Source organism: Takifugu rubripes, chromosome 19, assembly GCF_901000725.2.
Source record: "Takifugu rubripes chromosome 19, fTakRub1.2, whole genome shotgun sequence".
In the NCBI taxonomy this organism is placed as follows: Eukaryota; Metazoa; Chordata; class Actinopteri; order Tetraodontiformes; family Tetraodontidae; genus Takifugu; species Takifugu rubripes.
The window spans coordinates 4,471,716-4,488,617 of record NC_042303.1 but is presented as its reverse complement, the minus strand read 5'-3'; the positions used below and the strand labels follow the sequence as shown (position 1 = coordinate 4,488,617).

Below are 16,902 nucleotides of genomic sequence, written 5' to 3'. Positions count from 1 at the left end.
AAATCACACCATTTATGAGTAAAAGTTTTATTTATTTCCCAGTGAAATATCAGATGATGCAAGACAATAATCATTTATAAATATTATCCATGATGCTCAGTGAAGATAAAGGTGTAGGACAAATCCATAGGTAAAAGGAGAAAAAGCTGGTGAAGCATCTGGGTTATCAATAAAAGCAACTTTTAATTTATGCAGTCATTCATACAAATGAAAACACGCATTAAGATGTTGCTCAGATAACACTGAGCAACTGACACTGACAGAAGAGCTAGGCAGAAACAAAGATGGTAAATAAAAACACCATGGACAGTCAGCTATGGAAACGTCCCTGAAATGTCCATCAGTGTGGATAAAGACAAAAGTGGGACCGATTCTGATAAAAACCTACAAGGTGTGACCTGTAAGACATGAGTGGGCTAAAAGGACACTAACACCAGGTCTGGACACGCTGTCCCAGCTTCAGATCCCAGCTCTGTCAGCAGGGTTGAACATGGTCACTGCTTCTTTACAAAACCATAAAAACCAAGAGCAGCGGATGGAATTCCCAAGTGCACCATTAGAGCAATGTCTAAACAGCCAACTTCACAAGCATCGCAGCACCACAACTGTTTGGAGGTTTACAGAACATAAAAGAACTACTGGGACAAAAAGTCTTTCTCAAAGACGTGGTGGTGTCAGCAGCTGGTGGGGGCCTCAGCTGTCAATCATCTGGGACAGTTCCTGCAGCAGCTCATCTTCAGCCATGTCTGTGTCAACCTCTCCCTGCACCAGGTGGTCATCTGCAAACTCGCTGATCAGCTCCTCAAAGTCATCCATGGCAGAGGTGGAGACGGCGCGCGGGGCAGTGAGGCTCATCCTTCGTGTTTTGGAAGGGGGAGGGGTCTGTTGAACTGGACTGAAATATGAGTGTTTACATTAAAACATGTTCCATACAGAGCTGCCAACAGAACTTTAATGTTGTTACCTTTGAGGGACTGGACATGCCTCTGTAGCTATAGGGACACAGGGGGGGGTTTCCTGACCCTGTCCAAAGACAGGGACGGTCTGAAGTTCCTCTTTTAGTGGACTGGAACCAGAGTGTGAGTTAACCGCAGGGCCACAGGGAACCGCAGAGCTGAGTTGAGTGTCAGCAGCCTGTGAGGGGAAGGGGTCAGTATCAGCACACCTCTGGTAACCCTCAGGGTCTACAATTCAACCGCAGAAGATGGAAAAACCAGTTTAAAGACTTAAACTCTTCAGCCTTTTACAGAGTAGCTCAAGTCAAACTGGTGCTGAAAGCCGTAGTAGGTGTTGGTGGAAGGTGGAAGTGAAGCCGTCTGATGTACTAGACCTCTTTCATGTGGTAAATTAAACTCATGTATTTACAAATGGTCAAAATGTGTTTCTTTTTGTGTTATTGACCACTTTATCAGGAGGGTGCAGGCGCCACTCAAGAATGTTGAATGTGTTGTCCTACCATCTCTTGGCCTGGCTGCTCTGGTACAGAAGTACTGTTGAGAGGCTTCACCGCTGCCACTGCAGAGCGTTCTGCTCCTCTCCTCTTCTGAGCCGGCTTCAGCTGCACAGAGGGCTTCATGACCGACGGCTTCACGTTCAGCTTCGGCCTCACTGGAAGACAGGAGCAGTGTTAAAGGGGCTTCAGGGTCTTCAGAGGTGGGCTCCACCTGGACACGTCCCCAGCTCATGGACTAATGGAACTACCATTCATTGTTTGCATTCCAGCTCCACTTAACGTCACCGGTGTGCCTGTACACACTGGAGAGACCATCCAAACCTAGGACCTTCATGCTGAGGCCATGGTGCTATCCACCTTTTTTTTTTACAGTGATTATTTCTATCATTACACATTTTAAATAAATAATCAAAGCCCATTCAGTACATAGGTACATGTACAGGACACACAACCTTCAGTGAGGGAAGTGTCAGTACCTTTGGTGTCTGCAGGGTGTTCCTGCTCAGGTTCCTTAGCTGCTTTAGCTTGTTTCACTTCAACACTCCTCTGTGACTGAGCATCTGGGTTCTCCTTGGAGCTGTCAGGGCTCTGAGAATCACCCCTGTTTAAGGGTGAAGCAGGGGCTTTAGACTTGAGGGAGATGAGCTTCCTGACAGGAACCTTTGCGGGGGAGGCTGAAGGAACCTTCCTCTTCAAGGTTCTTTCTGCAGTCTGTTTCCGGAGAGGGTCTGTCTCAGCAAAACCTTTAGCCTGCTCCTCCAACTCTTGCTTGCGGAGGCGTTTCTCCTGCATGATCTCCTCAAACGTCTTGACCTTGACGCCGTCACCATTGGCAACAAGTGTCTGATAAGAATACAGGAAGCCTGTGTCAGCAGCTGTCAGCACCACAGATCTCACTAAAGTCTGATCATATCCAGAACCGTACCTCTGCAGCAGCCTGTGGTCTGAGTGGCTTCTCTGTCACGTCAAGACTTTTCTCTGCTGGTTCAGGACAAACAAGAGGTTAGAAACGCCAAACAACCAGATCCACAATAAGCTTCAATGGCTCCAGTGTCACATGAAAAGACTGTGTGACTTTAGACAGAAGGACTTTCATCAGTTATCACTTGGGTTGTCAGGTGCACGCATTCTTACGGAGGAGAGACCTGCGGCTGAGTCTCAGTAGATGAGTCTTCTTCACTGCATTCTCGGCATCCAAATTGTTGTTTTCAGCTTTACAATCATGCTTGGACAGAATTCTTGTGGCCTTCTCTCTGCGGATCTCCTCCAGGGTTTTGACTCGAATGCCAGCGGGGTTTGGTGCTGCAGGACCGAGCCCCGCTGCTGCAGACTCCTCAGGCTGGCTTTGCCCTGGAACTTTCTGCGTGCCTGTGTCAGGCTCCTGCTTCCTTTTTCTCTTAGCAAAATGGACCTCAGAAAATGTTCGGACTTGCCCAGAGGACTGAACTTTGTCGATGGGAACATGCTTCTCACGCTCAGCAGCTTTGCTGCTGCTAGTTTCTGGGGCATCAGCAGACCGGCAGTCTTTCAACCTTGCTGCCTTCTCCAGCCGGATCTCCTCTAGAGTTTTGATGTGGATCTTACCTGGAGCTTTCTGTGGCTCCACCACAGCCTCACCTGTTCAACAAAAATGTACTTTGTCTTCAGGAATGTCAGTCAATTTATTTATTTATCTTTTGGCAATTTCAATTTGGAATATTTTTTTTAATCAATCTGCTGATATAATAATTAAATGATATTCACTCCACATTTTGGAGACCAGAGGGCATGAACGATCCCCAAGAGCAGAATTCTTACCTGGTTGAGCAGCACCAGGTCCAAGTCTTTCTTTAACAGGCTTTAAATCTGAAAGCAGAAAATGAACAGGCTGTTTTCATTTCATTGTTTCAGGCAGCTCCTTCCACCCAACAACTGTCCGAACAGGTGTGATATGTCCTATCATTCACCTTTGTGGGAAGGTGTTGGTAGTGCTTCTGTAGTCACAATTTTACCAAGACGTTCCCCCAGCCTGTGATTCTGGGGGGCATCTTCCCCATGCCTCACATCTAAAAGCAGAGACAAGTGATGAGCACAAAGCTGCAACCGCTGGTGTCAACACCACAGCTGAAGGTTTTACCAGAATGAAGCTTCTTCTTCCCAAGATGCTCAGTCACCATGAGAGTTGGTCCTCCCATTTCATCCATGCTCTCAAACAAGGATCCTAAACATAAACACACACATACCGGTGTTTTACATGCCTCAAGATTAGCCAACAAGTGGTTCTTAAAATGTACACCACAGTCAAATTCTAGTAGTTTTCAAGGAATGTCAAGGTCATGTTTTCTATCACTCAAAATTGTATGCTGTGATAAACTTTAATGCATAAAAAATGGCCATTTGGTTTATTTATTAGCCAAACTTTTGGTCACAACAGACCATGGTGCCTTTTGTTCCCAATCGTGGGGAAATGTTGTGTAAAACATGTTTACTTTCAAGTATAATAAGCCAGGCCAGCCGCCTGGTTTGGATTTTTATTTTAAAAATAATCAAAGTCACTCATTGTAAGTGAAATATACGTTTAAATTCACAACGTCACATATAAAATAATCAGCACCATCAAACAGTTAATACTTTTAATCTCAGCAGTTTTTGAGTGAATCACAATTAATGGAATTTTCTCCCTCAATCTATCAGATTTATGTTGTGTCCTGATGACCTCAGCAACACCATCCTCTGGTGAAGAGTACTATTCCTCTTAGTTGTGTTTGTTGTCTTGCGTGTTGTTGGCTGGTATCGAGTTATCACAATCACCAATACCAATTTGAAATGAGGCTGGCATCTGCACCCACCATCCTTTACATTAAATAATGAGTATATGACCAAGCTCTGGTGTTTAGCCATTTACTGAACTTCCCTATAAATGGAACCGAATGGATCTAAAATATTTACTGCCGCTGCCACTGATACTGCTGCTCTCCATGGCCAAATGGGCACTCATTCACAGGCTCCCCTGCAGCTGAACCAACAAAACCGTAGTGTGCAGTCAACCTCCAAAGTTTTATTACTGTGTGTGTTGAGTAATGGCCCACGTATCCAGCGCAAGATATGATACAGCATAAGCTCCTCCCACACTACACGGTGCTTCTCATCGAGACGCACCAGGAACCAATCACCGTCATGCTCCGAGCTACAAACACAGCTAGCTATATGCTAGGCTCATGTCAAGCCCATCTGAAAGAGCAATTGATTCAGCTTTTTTTTAATAGATACAAGCTTAAATTTTCCAGTATTTGCAAGAACTAGACTAGCAAGAACTAGTGTCTACATTCATGGTAGTTTTTATTAACCAACTCTTCAAACTGTTTTATTTCTCCACTGCTCGCCTCATATCGATCTTACCAACTGCTGAATAGTTTCAATGCTTTTCAATCAGTGTCACTGTGAGGCAGAGCTTTTACCATCACTAGTGGCAGACAGGTCCCCTCCAAACATGGTCTGGATGTTTTCCTTCTCTTTGCTGGTTGATGTGTTTTCATCCAGCATGGGGTAACCAGCTCTCCTCATACTGGCCTTCAGCGCCTTCTTCAGCCGGATTTCCTCCATGGTGCTCACTCCAAAGTGCAAAGAGTCTACTTGTAATATAACACATGAGCATGTAAACACAACCAAACACTGGACTCCTGTTTTTGCTCTAGAATACCATCAATCAGCTCAGACTCACCAGATGGGGGGGGTTTTCTCGGAGATATACTGATCTCAGCATCCTCTGTAAACATTGACACACAAATGCTAGACTTCACTTTCTTTTAGAGACACAGAGACCAGATAGATAGATGGAGGGATAAAAAGACAAACAGAGATAGAGATAAAGAGAGCAGAGAATAGAGAAGAGGGAGAGGAGAGAAGAGAGGGAGGAGAGAAGAGGGAGAAAAGAAAGAGGAGAGAAGAGGATTAAGGAGAGGAGAGGAGAGGAGAGGAGAGGAGAGGAGAGGAGAGGAGAGGAGAGGAGAGGAGAGGATTAAGGAGAGGAGAGGAGAGGAGAGGAGAGGAGAGGAGAGGAGAGGAGAGGAGAGGAGAGGAGAGGAGAGGAGAGGAGAGGAGAGGAGAGGGAGATGCACACAAGTCATTGAGACATAACCCACCATCTTCATCCTCATCCTCATCCTCTGCTGGATTTATGACCACAGGAGGGTGGGTGGGACTTGGCACCTGAGTGTCCATCTTGACGGTCTCTCTTCGCTGCGAGTTGGGTGGGGGGGGCTGAATAGACGCTGGTTCTTCTTGAGGCTGCTCCACATTCTTACCCACATCTGACACAACGACATGGTACGTGTTGGTCATTCACCTTTCAACTGCTTCACCTTGACTTGTAAACTCACTTTTATCTGGAGAAACAAACACTCCATCGATGTAACGTGGCTTTTCGTGGAAGAAGGCACAATGAGGCTTCTGACAGCCAGTGGCTTGGTTCTCCCAGTAACACGGAATTTCCTTCCTGTTATGCTGTAAGAGTGAAAGAACAGGGAGAGAAATATTACTGCTTAAAATATTAATACAGACATGGTGTTTGTTACTATTGTATGGATTTACTGTAGCAATGTCATCAGCAGTTGTAGTCGTGAAAAAGTTAGAACATTCTATAAAGCTCTGTGTGTTTCTGTTCAAAATGTATTATTTAACATCAACAATGCTGAGCAATAAGAGGAAAAACTTTCAATACAAAAAAAAACTTTTTTCAAATGTGTGAAATATTTTTTTTTGTTAAAAAGGTGTAATTTGTCATGATAAAGGTCAACATTCAAATGCTACAACAGTCAAAACCACACTGGTGTTTCATATAATTTCATAAAAGCCTCCCCAGAACAACTGATACGTTGGTACGATAAGTCGTTTTCTTGTTTAGGTGTATTTAAATCACTTTAGTTGCCAGTGATGGTAACAACAAGATTAAACATTACTGCGTGAACATTAGTAACAATATTTAATGGCATGTCCCCAATTTTTCCGTAACAGTAACAGAAGTAGATGGACGGAATGCGAATCAGTGCTGTGAACCCTACCGCAACCTCCAGGCAAAGCATACCTGCTCAAGCCTCGACAATCATTTTAGAAAATTAACCAGGTCATCATGAGAATGAAGAGCTCTTAGGAAAAATGTGCATGTGAAAGCAATAGCGGAGGCCTGGGTGGATGTCCCTAACCACGTTTACTGGTAGATATGGTCATAAAAGATATGTGTCTCCCCGATGGGTGCAAGTCCCTGCAGAATCCAAAATGTATCCTTTGTCATACCGTGATTTCCATATGGCGAAACTTGCAAGTGTTGCGGAAGCAGCGCCCCTCCTGCCAGAGGGTGCAAACGGTCTCGCTGCCAATGGCGGCTTCGCAGTGCCTGAAGGGGCAACTGTCTCCCTGCAGAGACAATGCAACAACATGAAACTCTGAATCCACAGCACCATGTCAACACACCCCCAGTTGGCTCACTTTAGTGCAGGTGGAATAATAGAAAAAGTAGCAGTCATCCCCACGGTTGGTCATGGTAACAGTGATGAAGTCCTACACCTTCAATACAGCAGCTGGATCTCCTCAGTTCTCTGCAGAGTCTCCCTAACACAAGAAACCACAGCAGAAGAGACTGGATTAAGTATGTCTATATTTTTATTAAAGCAGATTTGCATTCTATTAATAATGATTAAAACTAACAATATTCCATGCAGGCCACATTTACCTTACGTAACCAAGAAGTCATTCCCCCTCAAGTTCACTGCTGGTTCGGTGTCTCCATAATGATATAATGTCCTGAAGGAACACTTGATCCATGAGACAACAGAAAAAGGGGGGTGGATGGGCCAGAGACACTTGTCTTCTCATGACTTCCCTTTCAATAGACTTTCTGAGACATCTTTATCTCCACCAGACTGCTAAACTCTACTGATGGTTGGAGCAACAGAGTCCTTCGGAGATTTTTTATATTATTAATTGGTGCAAGCAATTTAAGAAACGAAGAAAATGTAGACAGTCGGATGCAAAAATGGATAAAAAAAATTTCAACAATGTGCCAAAAAGGGGGGGGTCAAAAGAATGGAGAAAATCCAAACCTTCTTGGACTTGAAAGATTATTACACTCTTAGTGAGTGCTTGAATGATGCAGGACATTCAAGCTTCAGGTGAGCTACGAATACTGGGGGGAAAAAAAATCTTCTGCCAGGGTATTCTCAATGTGCAAGCTATCCATTTCCAGGAATTCCAACCACAGGGCCAAAAGGATGGATTATTAACCTATAAAAGCAATCAAAAATACCTCCAAGAGAACTGAAAAGGGGTTATTGAGAGACAAACAGGTGTGCACAGACAAATAGAACACACCGTTCCACAAAACATGATCAGACGAACGTTTGCTGCCCTTTACAGCCACATGTAGATCAGGTGTTTAATTCACAGTAAGAAACTAACTTTAATGCTCTGGATGATCCAGACCAGGACTGTTTGCTCACAAAGCTCTTAATGTGATCCACTTTAAAGCAGACTGCCATGACTTTCATCCGTACAAACAACAGAAGCACAAGTGAAAGTTGTGATTAGAACGCACAGCAAACTTAAAATTAGATTTCAAAATGATAAACTCACTACAAGGAAAACTTAGATCCACCACTATGTCCAGTAGAGTTAAAACCTTGCTATAATCCTATGATTCTAAGACATAGAAATCAACTTAAATGCGTGTCAACTACTGGAAACAAAGACAACTTTGGAAAGAATACTTACTGTTTAAAAAATAAGCAGGCCAAAGGCTAGGTGGACGAACTACTGCAACTTCTGGCACTGCCGCCGACTAACTATTGGCATGAAAGGTCTGAAAGGTCAGACTAGAGCATTAACAGCTCATAAGCCCTGATTTCGTCCTATAAATCTTTGCAGAGGCCGATCTGAACCACATTCGTAACGACCTTATCGTTAGCGTAAGTCAACGTTAGCACGAGTGCTTTGTTTTGTAATTACCGTATTATTCGTAGGTTTTAAAATTAGAACATTTCATATATCACCCAAATCGTGTGGTGTTAATTACCAGAATCAGGGTTTTTGTTAATGTAAAACCATTTCCTTCGTCCCAAAGCGATGATCGCAGTAGCGGATCAACTAAACCAAGATGGCGATGTCGGTACTGTCTGTTAGCTGCAGGCTCGGCTCGCGGTCCTGCGCTTCCGTGTGACGTAGCATATTCTGATTAGCTAAACGGTAATGACTGTTGGTCGGCGACAAACAGACACTTTGTCACGTTGGAAACTTATGGCAGCCATCTTGGTACAGTGTCACTCGCTCGCATAAGTTCTCAAAATCGCTCATTTGTCAAACAATTTTCCCTTGTTTATTAGGTACAAATTTTAGACGTATAAGACACAAATAGGGCCCCAAGTCTCTGTCCTTTCTACCATCAGAACAGCTCGCAGGAGCTTCCAGGATCCATCACATCTTGTGGCTCCCAAGGATGCAGGCTTTGCTGCAGAACACAGAGGAGATCTTTATTCCTTGTATCTGTCCATCTCCTAAATTCCCACAATCCCCTAATCAGTATTATTGTGTCTATGAATAAAGTGATTGTTGTGATTCCAAATATTCAAAATAAAGAGGTTCTTGAATAATACTTGGCAGACCTTTTGTCCAATTGGTCATTTTTATTCAGAGGTAGTTTATGGATCAATGAAATCACATTTTAACCACCATTTTATCTCAGATTGGTTATTTCATCACCAAGCAGCAGTGTGAGAGGTGAGAAAATATAGAGAACTGTTGTGTCATGATAGAACCCAAACCCAAAACTGAAGGCTCCTGTCGGGGTGTATATCACCAGATAACTACCTGCTGACTCTATAGTAGCCCTTACTGATTACCTGTGAAGGTGAACTCCAGTGGTCTATGTGTTACGCTCATTAGAGCACCTATAAGCAGCACAGAAGCCCAGCATTTTTTTGGAGTTTTTCAATATCAAAGCATCTGTAACAAAGATATATTTGTGATGTATTTAACTAATCAACCCATTTGGAAATCATTCGAAATTCAGCAAATAATCCTAGGTGGAGACTGTGGAGAACCTCTTTCCTATGTAAATGTTCATGCTGCCTCTGCTGACCTGGCTCAAAATGGTGATGCATTTTTCATGCTGAGTTTTTCTGCTTCTCTCCCCCTCCTCCTCCTCCTTCTCCTTTCCTCTCCTCTCCTCCTCATCTCTCTTTATCCATCTACAGGTATCACCAACTTCATAGCGCTGACATGCTGATCTCTCACCCCACTGACCCACTCAACTTTTATACTGACAGCCTGTTGTAATTAATGTATTTTCATGATCTATGCCTATTCTCTCTTCTACCTGACACCCCCCCCCCCCCAATCCCATTCTACCCAGACAACCATTAGCAGCAGGGTCCCCCCATACGAGCCTGGTCCTGCTCAAGGTTTCACTGTTGTTTGTTAGGGGGTCAGGCCCTGTGATTCGTTAAAGAGACCATTTTGATTGTTACAGAGGCTGATCAATAAAGATGATTCATTTTTTAAATGTTATATATATTTAAATTTGTCTTTGTATATATAAATGTCTATGTCTATAGTAACATAGAACTTACAGATAGTGTTACCATATGGTTATATAAAGCTTAGTTAGAACCAAACCAAGAACTAATGTTTAGAGAATGACCTTGGTTATAAAGAAACCTAACAAAACCAAATGTTCCCCCAAATGTTTAGGGAATAGCAACAGCCAAAATTATCCTGTGGTTACACCATTACCTTGGCACAACATTAGGTTCTTGTAGCCCATGTGACCATGCTCCAGAATGTCAGGATTCATGTTATTATGCATAATAATAATAAGTGTTCACCCAGTCATTGTTAAGACAAGTAGAGAGACCGGTATTACTTTGAATTCCTCTCTAATTTGAATGACCATCTACAATACGGTTTGGCCAGGTAGCCTGAGGTCACGTGTGAGACGCAGCATGAACACCCCACATTGGCTGGACTTTCGCACGGACTACTTCATGTGACACAAAGGAAGAAGAAGGAGGAAGCGGAAATGTTTGTTAGAAAGATGGGAGTGAGCTGATCCTTTCTTATTAAGTGAAATGTCTCATCCTCACCATGGTTGACCACTTTATACATTTGTAGATGTATATGTATTTGTCTATGTACAAGTATGTATAAAAGTCTATGTATGTATGTGTGTGTGTGTATGTGTGTATACACACATACATATGTGTGTGTGTGTTTGTGTGTGTGTGTTTAAATGGCGGTGTATGTATATGATTGTCACAATTTACCTACCAATCTAACACACCTACATTCCATTCACCTGCATCAGCCACATTATTTAAAGCCCAGCCTTGCACACACTCACTGCCAGATTGTTTCAAGCTTAATGCCAGACTTTCCAGCACCTTTTTTGGACTGGTTTTCTGTTGCTGACCCTGCCTGTTCCTGACCTGCCTGTCTCACTCCTGCCCTGGTATTAACCTTGTTTTCTGTCTAACCTTGTCTCTGGCTTGCCCCAGATAAATAAACATTGCATTTGGGTCCCATCTCTAGTCTTGTCATATATTTATGAATGTATATTTGTCTATGTATTAAAGTCAATATGTGTCATTGTTGTTATGTATATATGTCTGTATTTATGTGTGTGGATTGTATGTGTCTACAAATGTATCGGATAAATATTCACGGTGACAAGTACGAGGAAGTGATTGATGGTGGAGCATTAAAACGATTTAGCATAATGCGTTAAATGGAGAGGAAAAAATAAGAATAAACAAATTTCAACATTTTATGTGGTCATATTAGGATTCAGTGATGCTTGAATTATTTTTTCCCTTGATACTCTCAATAAATGGACAAATTTTGAGTTATTGTTAATAATAAGTCTTTGAATTCTGGATGCTATTTGAAATAGCTTGTTGTCAAATGAATACATTTTTAATTTTTTAATTTTTTAATTTTTTTTAATAAATGAAGACAGATGTCAAAAATTATGTTATTGTTGTTTTAAGGAAATTTTCCTCTTCTCATTTTACTTTGTTGCAATAATAAAATCCTTCAATGGTAGATATTATTTTATAGTCCAATAGGCTAATACAATTGGACTTGATTGGTTGGTCTAGTAACTGTATTTTACCTTTAAAATAAAAATCTGGATCTGGTTATCTTGATCTGGATCTTTGCTGCTGTACTAAACTGTTAAACCCTTACTAATGACCAGTCTACTTGAGCTACTGGAATCATCTTTAAACCAAATATTACTGATTTCACACACACACACCCACCCACACACACACACACACACACACACACACACACACACACACACACAATAACGAGTATGTTTATTTTGAAAACGGATGTTTCCGTTTTATAACCGGAAGTCGCGATGCTTATTGTGGCTAATTTCCACGGTCTGGCTAGTTTGACAGGCCACAGTTGTAGAAGCCGTCTTGTTGACAGCCAGCAGCAGCCGCATAAGTTGTTGTTGGTATCTACCGTTCGCCATCGCAGCGTGGTTTAGGCTAGTTTTACCCTCGAACACAGTCTGCCAAAAACACACCGTGTTCTCGCCGTCGCACGACTATAGAGACCCTGTTCAGGTGAGTTTCCTGGGTTCGGCTACCGTTAGCATGTTACATTAGCGTGTTAACAAGGGCAGGGCAGGCTAGTGAACCACAAGGTGATAAACGGGTAGCAGGTGTTCGTGGAAGTTCATGCAAATCTTGGTCAATATTAGACTGTAAAATGCATATTTATCTCTGAATATTAGACGTTTTATTAACTGTGTCATGTGTTATTAGAAAACGATGTCTGGTTTTTCTCTGGACCTGGGACCACTCAAAGAACCTCTTGGATTCATTCGGGTTCTGGAATGGGTACGTAGTTGGACAAACGGATTCTACATGTGTGGGAAAAGGGCCCCGAACAGCTCGAAACACGTCCATTTTTCGTCATGTGAATATGTCCCGTTTGGTGACTTTAAACTGGACATAGATCGAGCTGGACAAGGGTCAGACATAACCCTTCATTCTGAACAAAAGACCTTAAGTTTTATGTTCTCAATGCGCGAGCACTTATCCAGCAGGTAAAATGTTAACCTAAATGAGCTTCCACAGCCAACTTTATTATTCCTTTGCAAAACTGGACGACCAGGAATTTCTCACATCACGTCCAAACACTGTAGGACCCCGACCTACACTGGTTCTCTTCAGAACATGTCACTTAAATTGTCTTGCAAAAGCACACACATGTTTAAAAGGTTTGAAGAAGAATGTGAGCTGACTTTCTGTTGACCGGCTGATTAAGAATCAGGTATCCTGGATCTGCAGTGTGTGCCAGGTATCATCCGGTTCTGGCTCACTCGGGCCTGCAGTGAGTGATCAGAATGGAGCCAACGCTATAAAAAGAAGCAGGGCTGTTTGCATTTAAGGCGTGGAGCCTGGAGCAGCCATGTCCTGTTGCTAATTAACATACAGGAATTGTTATCTGCTGCCCTCCTCACTGACTGTTGGGAGCACAACGGTTCTTTTTCTCAGTCAAAGATTAAAGCTGTATTGTCTACCTTTTGTTGTAAAAAAAAAAAAAGTTCTAGTAATTTTTGGGATTGCATTGTTTATTTGTTTGATCCTAACATTTGTTTTTTTTTCTTCAGTTTTGCCTCCTTTAGAAATGTTCAGGTATTCGACACATCCTAAATTTAAGGTTTATTTCTGTGTTGGGGAGCTGAGGAGACCAGAACGGCTCCACTCCAAGCAACACCCAGTCTTGCTTATATTAAATCTCACATTCAGGATTCAAAAAAGATTTGTTGCTCCTGGGCAGCTCCTCACTTTTGCCACGCCCTGATGAAGAAGGGGTGAGGAATGTGTGAGGACCCGTATGGTGGGGGCTTTATTTGGGTCTGCCAGACTGACCGATGAAAGCGGAGAGATGGTGTGGCGATCCACAGACACCTAAAAGATGAAACCCATTATTGGAAGTCCTCAGTGGGCCTGACGCTCAGTACTGTGTGTAGTACAACTCTACCAGCACCCCCCAGATGTGCATGTCCTGTGTGAAAGGAATCTCGATGATCTGGATGTGTGGGCATAGGCCAACAATGGACATTATTCTGTATAGGAAGTACAGTCACATGTCCTCCTCAGATCTCAATCACTGGAGGAAATAGGGGTGGGTGGGTGGGTGTGTGTGTGTGTGTGTGTGGGGGGGGGGGGGGTTAATTGGTTAGTGGAAAAAGGTTATGTTGATTGAATTTAGCTAGAATTTAGATATGTTACCATAGTGATGCGTCCAGCAAAGGGGTGTGTGGTGTGACTAAATATGCTGGCTGGTTAGGGTCAAGGTCCCTGATGGAGACACTGCTCATGTCTGCTACTGAAAAACAGAATCTCCGCTGCATCACTCTCCTTTAAATCTAGGCTGGATTACATCACTGAAACATGTCAGCTCAGGAAGGTCCATGAACATTACAGCGGTATGAAAGCAGTCACAACTCTGCCCTTTTGATGATGCTTGGTTCTCCTCCCCCTCAGATTTTCACCATCTTTGCCTTCGCCACCACTGGAGGTTACATTGGCACCTCCCACTTTTTCGTCGTCTGTAACAACACAGACATCCTGGTCAAGGCTAATTTCTACTACCCATTCAGGTATTCCAGCCATATTTTATGCTCCTCTAAAACATCCAAAGGCTTATCGATGGAGGGATCTGAGACACCACCTCTTTTTCTTCAGCAGGCTGGCTTTAGACGTGCTATGATCAGATCTTTAGAAGTTTCGTTTTCTAGGATTGTAGGTCTGGAATGTGCAGTGCTTTTGAAGCCAAAGCCAGGCGCTGGTTAAGATAATCCGATTTTAGATGTTCTGTTGGTGTTAAGTGTCGTAATTTTGCTGTATCTCCTTTTCTTGCCTTCCTCGGATAGAAGATTGATGCAGGTGAGACTTGTTTTTAATGAGGTGACACAAGAGGGAGCAGGACTGACCGACGGACACGTTGATGTTTGTTTTCACCAGGCTGCAGTCAGAGTCATACACCGTACCCATGTGTAATGGCAGTCAGTCCAAGGACACCTTTCTGCAGGGCGACTACTCCTCATCGGCCCAGTTCTTCGTGTGTGTGGGTGTGTTTGGATTCCTGTACTGCACGGCCACACTGATCCTGTACCTGGGGTACCAGAGCATGTACCGGCAGAACACCCGTGGGCCCATCGTGGTGAGTAGGGAAATTTATCCAGGCCCCAAATGTGTAAAAGAGAAACACCTGAAGACAAAGGTACTTCATTCTGACTGTTGTCGTGACAACAAAAGGCTAAAATGACTGTAGAAGTGAATGGCCTTAAGCATTTTCACTAACTTCTGAGTCAGGGGATTAATCTAGAAACCAGACCTCAGGTGGCAGCAGCACCCAGATCCACTGTCTTCATCCCTCCATCTGCACTCTTCTCCTGATGAAAGCATAAGGAAGCTAGCTGCAGCCATCAGTTGGAAGAATCTTGCTGCTGTGGGAGCTTGTTCACCACATCGGGTTGGCAGTAGATGCATGAACGTGAAGTTTATTTCAAAGCAGAATCAGTGCTTTATTGGTGCTTTATCACAATCATTCACATCAAATGTCCACCACAGTAAAGCCAACACACCGTGCACTTCCACTAACTACTGGGGACAGATGTGAGGGCTGGGTACGTGTGATGATGTGTCCTGTCCTCTCTCAGGACCTGGCCGTCACAGCCGCCTTCGCCTTCCTGTGGCTGGTGTCGTCCTCGGCCTGGGCCAAAGGCCTGACTGACGTCAAAGTTGCCACCAGCCCGCACCACCTGGTGGATGTCTGTGGAGAGACTTGCAAGGCAGGAGACTTTCCCTCAATGGGCCGTCTCAACGCCTCAGTGGTGAGTCCTTTACCGCCACAACAGCGCCGCCTGCTGTCCACAGTAAAGACCAACTCTCACTCTTGGATCAAATGACAGAAAGATTCCTCAGAGATTAGAAAGTTCCATTGGATGACTCTGACATGGTTCTTTGGTTGTCCTTTGCAGATTTTTGGCTTTCTAAACTTGATCCTGTGGGTGGGAAACTGCTGGTTCATTTACAAGGAAACTCCTTTCCACAAAGACCCGGAGCAGCAGGCGGCTGTGGAGGGAGGAGCAGCCCCTGGGCCCTAGTGTTAATGTTGGGATCTTGGAGCGTAGGCGCATCCGACACCGGTCCCTGACCTTCAGCAGCCTGAAGGACGGGGCTTGTCCATCACCCTCAGTCCTCTGAAGTGAAATCTGGACTTTGTTGTGCCTTAAATACATTAGAATACACTCAAATTATGGATGAGTGTGAAGTTCAACATGTTTTAAATGGATCTGACAACGTTCTGTTCACATGATCACTTTGAGAAGTTCTCTACAATGTTCAGGTCTACACACACACACACACACACACACACACACACACTGAATTTAGGCTGAATTATTAGTGTTGCCAATGATTGTCGGAGCCACGTTCACACTGTTTCTTTACACCCATTGCCATCATCAGTTCTGTTGGCCTTTTTTAAAAAGCAGGTGAGCAGCTTTGATTTATTTTTAAGTTTCCTTTTTTGTCAGAGTTGCTACCAGATTAGTTTTGTCACTGGGGGCTTAAACTGGTGATGACCAGTTTGAGTTGTGTGTAGGCAGGGGAGGGGTGATCATGTTCTGCGTGTTGGTGAAGTTCAGCATCCACACCGAAGCTTCTGCTGCATCCACATTTTTGCCTTTTTTAATTCCCTATTTGGAGCTCAGTGTTGTAGTTGAGAGGCTGTAAGTGAATGACTGACATGACTGCATGTGCACAATTACACAAATTAGTTCCTAAATGATGGTTGTACTTTGTCACCCCAGTTTTGTGACAGTTGGAATGTGATTAAAGCGTCTTTGCTGTTAACATCTGGGATTGTTCTCTCATCAGCACAAAAACTTGACGGGAAATTTTTAGTACCTTGGAAGTTCTAACATGGTTACCAGCTCACATTCAAACTACACAATAAATCGTGGATCATGAAGTCATTCGCTGCATTCTAGGAGTTGCAATGAGCATTTGGGGGAACGATCCAGTTTGCTGGCATGTATTGCCAGTTTGCAGCCTTTTATCGGGTGAATGGGGGTCTGTGCGACCATGGGAGCCACTCTGGCTCGATGCCAGGGCCAGTCTTCCTCTCCACCCTCAGTAGACGGGGCTTCATCTTGGTTTCTCTGTAGCAGCAGGACGCATTTGGGGCCCTTGAGTGACTGCTGTAGTGATGGAGGGACCCCTGGACCCTCACACCTGTCCAAGAATTGAGAGGCATCTCATCAGCTTCAACTTCACATTTTTGTGTGGTTCTGCACATTGTTCTTCTACTGTTCTCTCTTCTTTTGTGGTTCTTGTTGAACAACATGAACATTCTGAACAAGTCAGTTTGTACAAATGACTGACTGAAGG

General features: G+C 43.6%; 2 protein-coding genes across 7 annotated transcripts; one reads left to right on the top strand and one right to left on the bottom strand.

Moving 5' to 3' along the window:
• Positions 1-11: 11 nt before the first annotated feature.
• zc3h11a (zinc finger CCCH-type containing 11A) lies at positions 12-8,641 on the bottom strand. 6 transcript variants are annotated; one of them, XM_029826456.1, is made up of 18 exons: positions 8,499-8,621; positions 8,198-8,285; positions 7,161-7,231; positions 6,917-7,039; positions 6,725-6,844; positions 5,812-5,935; positions 5,575-5,742; positions 5,154-5,198; positions 4,891-5,064; positions 3,570-3,653; positions 3,400-3,498; positions 3,251-3,298; positions 2,588-3,070; positions 2,379-2,434; positions 1,930-2,296; positions 1,457-1,608; positions 965-1,134; positions 12-895 (listed from the first exon to the last, which is right to left on the bottom strand). In XM_029826456.1, the coding sequence occupies exons 4-18, from the start codon at positions 6,968-6,970 to the stop codon at positions 694-696; spliced, it is 2,346 nt and encodes a 781-aa protein (XP_029682316.1). In that variant the 5' UTR covers positions 6,971-7,039; positions 7,161-7,231; positions 8,198-8,285; positions 8,499-8,621; the 3' UTR covers positions 12-693. The 6 variants fall into 6 exon arrangements, with proteins under 6 accessions (XP_029682316.1, XP_029682317.1, XP_029682315.1 ...); XM_029826457.1 differs by lacking the exon at positions 8,198-8,285 and having other exon boundaries at positions 8,499-8,641; XM_029826455.1 differs by having other exon boundaries at positions 7,161-8,285.
• A 3,212-nt stretch (positions 8,642-11,853) lies between these two features.
• sypl2a (synaptophysin-like 2a) lies at positions 11,854-16,365 on the top strand. Its single transcript, XM_003976137.3, has 6 exons — positions 11,854-12,057; positions 12,259-12,333; positions 13,990-14,105; positions 14,470-14,668; positions 15,168-15,341; positions 15,489-16,365. Exons 2-6 carry the CDS (start codon positions 12,265-12,267, stop codon positions 15,612-15,614), a joined length of 684 nt encoding a protein of 227 aa, XP_003976186.1. The 5' UTR covers positions 11,854-12,057; positions 12,259-12,264; the 3' UTR covers positions 15,615-16,365.
• The last annotated feature ends 537 nt before the right edge of the window (positions 16,366-16,902 follow it).

Coding starts and splice junctions, on each gene's coding strand:
- zc3h11a (XM_029826457.1), bottom strand. CDS start 6,970: ATGACCAACCGTGGGGATGACTGCTACTTTTTCTATTATTCCACCTGC. Junction 5,065..5,153: donor GAGAAAACCCCCCCCATCTG/GTGAGTCTGAGC, acceptor TTATATTACAAG/TAGACTCTTTGCACTTTGGA. Junction 1,609..1,929: donor ACACCCTGCAGACACCAAAG/GTACTGACACTT, acceptor CCTGTCTTCCAG/TGAGGCCGAAGCTGAACGTG.
- sypl2a (XM_003976137.3), top strand. CDS start 12,265: ATGTCTGGTTTTTCTCTGGACCTGGGACCACTCAAAGAACCTCTTGGA. Junction 14,106..14,469: donor AATTTCTACTACCCATTCAG/GTATTCCAGCCA, acceptor TGTTTTCACCAG/GCTGCAGTCAGAGTCATACA. Junction 15,342..15,488: donor GCCGTCTCAACGCCTCAGTG/GTGAGTCCTTTA, acceptor TGTCCTTTGCAG/ATTTTTGGCTTTCTAAACTT.